Raw genomic sequence first — 5,208 nt, forward strand, 5'->3', positions numbered from 1 at the left:
TTGTCAAAATAAAACCCACTAATGGGGGTGCACAAAACAAACCAGGTCTCTCAAGCTACAACAGCCTTGTATTTTTAGAAAAACATTTGGTGTGGGGAGGAAAATAAGTGAAATTCCTCCTAGGATTAAAGTGAGCCAACCCGTGTGAAATGCACTGTCAGGTAGTGATTCTGGGTCCCTTTGTTCCAGTTCTAAAATCAAGGCACTTTTCAGTGATGATAGATCCTTGGGAGGAAAAGGCAAGTCCCTAAGAGTTGCGAAAAGTTCAGGGCTCAACTAGGAGTCAAAAAGTTGCCGGCTTACACCCCAGCAGCACGATGGGAGACATGCCTGCCAATCTACTCAGAAAGGTCCCAGGCTGGCAACCCTCTGTGGCAGTGCAACTCTGCACCGCAAACGCGCTTGCCATGAGTCAGAGTGGACTGGATGCCAACCGACGACAGCAGGGAGGGAAGCATTTCTCCCTGCTTTAAACGGCAGCATGTTGAGTCTTCTGAACTGAAGGTCTCTTATGCTCACGGTCGGCGTCACCATACCTCTTGTATTTAGCAGTGTTTAGAAACTGGCACATGGTAAATACCCAAGAAATACCCACCAAATGAGTGAGGTGATTCAGCCAGGCTGCACAATCCATTCCAGAAGAGAGCAATATTATCTCTGTATGGTGGCTTCTATAAAGTTAGCTACACATTGCAGCTTACAAACAACCCTGGCAAGTACAGTGGCTAAGTGCTTGGTTGCTCACGAGAGGCTGAGGGTTGAATCCACCAGCTGCTCTTTGGAAGGAAGAAGTGGCAGTCACCTTTTGTAAACAGGTACCAGCTTGGCACCCCTCTGGGGCAGCCTCGCTCTGTGCCACAGTCACTGTGAATCCGAATCAACGTGACGACAGTGAGTTTGGCGTCCTGGTCCTTCAGCTGCCCTCTCCGGGGGAGGTGTTTGCATTGTTTCATCTTTTCTTTCTCATTGTTTGCCCCATTTTCTTTCACTGAATGTGGCCAGCAGCTTTGGCTTTGGCCCAGAGACTTGACGTCCCAGGAACATAGAGCATTTTTTGTTGTTGTTTTAGTGTAGTGCTTCATAAACCCCCCCACGGCGTTCCCACTCTCTTTGTTCTCTCACACAGGATCGAGACTCTCAACGGCACAATGATCCTCCGAAGAATGGAACTGGACGCAAAGCTGCAGGGTTTAAAGGTAATTTAATTCAATACCGGGATGCACATTTTTCCTCCTTGAGTGTGTGAGGGGTAGCATGAAGATCTATTTGAGGAATTGGGAAGACCCTTGAAGATAAAGTGTCGTGATGAATCTGCACGGCTGAATTATCGAGTCTCACAATTACCTCCTTAGGAATATCAAATTCTGCACATCTGTGCAAATCGCTTCCTTCCTTCCTCCCTAGCTATAGCTATGGCTCGGAGTGCGCACAGGGAGGACCAGGCTTGAGAATTCTTGTTAGTGAACGCGTGCTCCTCCTTGTTTTATGGGTTTGTCACGGCGGTCAAAAAGAGGAAAGCCAATCCTTTGCTTGCTCAAGGACTCCATGCTAGTGCTGATGCTTTGCCCCATGTGCGAGTTTTACCCACTCCGTCTCCAGTTAGTCAACGGATTTGTTTCTCTTGCAGCACTGGCTAAGACTGTCAGTGTATTACTGTAAACAAGTTAGGGTCCTTGTCTTTTCCTTGACATTAAAAGAAATACTTCTAATATGTTATCATTAAATTTCAATAAGGACTGAACAGTGCTTCATAATTTATGTGTTTATAGCCGTCAAAGGTCAATATGCCTCATAAGAGGGAGACATTAAGTCTTGGTGATGACCTTAATAAAACATCAAACAGGATTTCCAGCCTTTTGTAGAAAAGGGAAAGAATGCAGACAATAAACTGATGATATTGTTTAAAACATAGGTGAAAAAATAGGCCTGTATTTCATTGAATGAAGTGTTGTCTTTCTTTTTAAAAAAATCATTTTATTGGGGGCTCTTACAGCTCTTATCACAATCCATACATCCATCCATTGTGTCAAGCACATTTGTACATTTGTTGCCATCATCTTTTTCAAAGCATTTTCTTTCTTCTTGAGCCCTTGATATCAGTTCCTCATTTTTCTCCTCCTTCCCCCACCCTCCCTTCCTCATGAACCCGTTTTTTAATTTATAAATTATAACCTCCCCTCCGCCCCCCCGCATGTCTTACACCAACCATTATCTCCCTTCACCCGCTTTTCTGTTCTCCACCTGCTGGGAGGGGGTTATATGTAGATCATTGTGATCTGTTCCCCGCCCCCCTTCCCCTTCCCCTCCTGGTATCTCTATTTTCATCATTGGTCCTGAAGGGATCATCTGTCCTGGATTCCCTGTGTTTCTAGCTCTTATATGTACCTGTGTACATGCTCTGGTCTAGCCCGATTTGGGCTAGAAGTGGGGTCATGATAGTGGGGGGAAGGAAGCATTAAAGAACTAGAGGAAAGTTATATGGTGTATGTTTCATGGGTGCTACCCTGCACCCTGACTGGCTTGTCTCTTCCTCGTGACCCTTCTGTAAGGGATGTCCAATAAATACAGTTCGTGCATCTAAGCCATTTCTGCTTTTCTTGTCATTTTTTTCTAACAATTAAAAAATTTTCACTATCCTGGACTTTAATGTGCTATAATTGTGAATTTAATATTCTATTGCTAAGTAATTGCCTACTTTAGAGAGTTTTGCTAATTTTTAAAATGAAAAAATATTAGATGTTTAGTATAAAAAGCTGTCACGGACCACCATATCAACTACTTGAATTGTCGTGCTTGTTGCTTTTGCTTCTTGTCTCCTGCCTTGTCTTTGCTTCTTGCTAAAAGGACCTACTTCAGTGAATGATGTGGCTCTTCCTTTGTCTACAAAGTATGTCTTTATTCCACCCTCCCTCTAGAATAAGTCTGACTAGGTAATTAAATTATTGCAATTCGACATTTTGTTCCATGACTCCCTGAGTATGTTACTTCTTTGATATTTTCATTGGTGAGAAAACTCCCTGATAGCTTATTCTTTGCATGTACTCTAGTTTCCAAAATTTCTTCCAGAAGTTTTAAAGTTTTTCTGTTTTCATATTGAAGTTCTTAATTCAACTGAAATTAATATTTGTATACAGTGAAGTAGGGTTCCAATTTCAGTTTTTCCCCATATGGACATCCAGTTGTCCCAGCACCATTTATATATGATAATCCTTCTTCCCCCTTCTGCAGTGAAAACTATTTTTAACCAATTCAACAGAAGTGTGGGTTTGATTACTGCCTCTCAATTCTTTCTTGGTCAAATATCTCAAACTGGGGTATTTCTAATAAATCTTGATGTTTAATTGGGCAAGCCTTCCAGGTTATTCAGTCTTTTGGCCTTTTACATACATTTTAGAATCAGATTGTCACCTTTCACAAAGATATGCAGTTTTGATTGATGTCACAAAATTCCTGTCTACTATTTGTCTGGAAGGTACCCTTGTTAAGCACTGAACTGAGATCCCTAAGGTCAGCAGTTCAAAACCACCAGGTGCTTGATTGGAGAGAGAAGGGGCTTTCTACTCCCCAAAAGAGTTGCAGTCTTGGAAATTCACAGGAGGCAGTTCTACTCTGTCCTATAGGGTCACGGTAAGTGGATGGCAGTGAGTTTAGTATTTTAAGTTTATTTGACTGGAAGTCATGGTGGTAGGTTCAGTCCCAGGCTTGTGGGGTAGCTAAGGGCTGTGATCTAGGGGGTGTCACCAGTCTACCAATACGCCTGGTTATTTATAAGGTTTTTCATTTTATTCCACACATTTCTCCTAAATATCTAGGACCTTCTATGGTGATACCTACTAGTTTATAGTGTTAACAGGGCACCATGTAGTTCTTCTGGTCTCACTCAGGGTCTTGGAGGCAAAGGATCACATAGTGTGTATATTACATTTTATTAAATATCCTTTTCTACATCTGTTACAATGTCCTTCTAGTTTTTTGTTAAAAATCAGTGGAGCAAATGACATTTGAACATTTCTAACATAAAACCACTCTTGTATCTCTAGGATAACCACCTCCAAACAAAACCCAACAAACGCATTGCTCTTCAGTTGATCCCAACGTCCCATGGCAACTCCTGTTTTGCATAGTAGACCAGCTCCATAGGGTTTACTGTAATCTTTAGAGACAGCTGAAAGCCCTCCCTCCCATGGTAGGTAGTTCTAGGTTAGTTGTTTTTGTGTACCACTGATTTGATTCTGCAACCCTATTTGACAGAATGGAACTGCCCCTTAGGGTTTCCTAGACTGTACTTTCTACAGAGGCAGACAGGCATGTCTTTTCCAATGGATCCGTTGATGGGTTTGAACATTTGACCTTTGAATAAGCAGCCAAGTGCTTAACCATTGTGCCACCAGGGCTCCTTTCTGTATTAGTAGTTGAGTGCAATCCGTTAGTGTCACCTAAGGACTTTTAGAATAAACTCAGCCTGGTCTTAAGAGATAACAACTTTTTAGATACTCATAAATTTAACTGGTTAAAATTTTCCTTACTGCTTTTAAAGGTGGTTTCTTGTGTTACTACCTTCTTTTCTTAGGCTATCTTTCTCTAATTTTAGTACCAAGTGTACTGGACTCTAAGCATGAGCCGGGAGACATCTTTCTCTTTCTATTCTCGGGTAGAACTCTTGTAATACAATCTGAATCATCAGGGCTTGGTGGTTCTTTTTTGGTGGGAAGACATTTAAACTACTTCTAAACTACTTAAGTTTCTTTCTTAGTTATAAGATTGCATACACTTTCTGTTCTTGTTTTAGTGAACTATATTTTGTTCATAAAGTTACAATCTATTGCCATCACATTGTTGATAAACATTTTTATCTTTGATTATAAATTATGTTACATGTCCATTTTTAACTAATTTGTATGTGTCCTCATTCTCTGAAACACAGTGGTGGGTTCACACCGCCCACCTTGATGCTAGCAGCCCAATGCCTAACCAAGAATGCCACCAGGGCTCTTCAGGTTAGCAGTCACTTGCAAATCACAGTAATTGGTGACCTTTGTTCTTGCAACAGAATTTAAAAATCATCCGTATATGTGCATATGCATTATTTCCTAGTTCTCTTTTTTGTCTACTCATTCTTATTCAATTTCTTTGATTCATACTCATTATTCTTTTGAACATTGGCCTGTGATTTGTATGAGGGACTTCAAAAAGTTCATAGAACAATTC

At 41.2% G+C, this 5,208-nt stretch overlaps 1 protein-coding gene across 1 annotated transcript in view; it reads left to right on the top strand.

Annotated features, from left to right (window-relative positions):
* Nucleotides 1-5,208, top strand: part of LOC101655345 (cytohesin 1 interacting protein) — a 38,213-nt gene that overhangs the window by 22,818 nt on the left and 10,187 nt on the right. Inside the window, exon 5 of the mRNA XM_004703928.2 lies at nt 1,127-1,196. Within this exon, the coding sequence (XP_004703985.1) occupies nt 1,127-1,196 (70 nt within the window). The remainder of the gene's footprint in view (nt 1-1,126; nt 1,197-5,208) is intronic.

Source organism: Echinops telfairi, unplaced genomic scaffold (assembly GCF_000313985.2).
Source record: "Echinops telfairi isolate 266 unplaced genomic scaffold, ASM31398v2 ScPeMD7_4;HRSCAF=17, whole genome shotgun sequence".
In the NCBI taxonomy this organism is placed as follows: domain Eukaryota; kingdom Metazoa; phylum Chordata; class Mammalia; order Afrosoricida; family Tenrecidae; genus Echinops; species Echinops telfairi.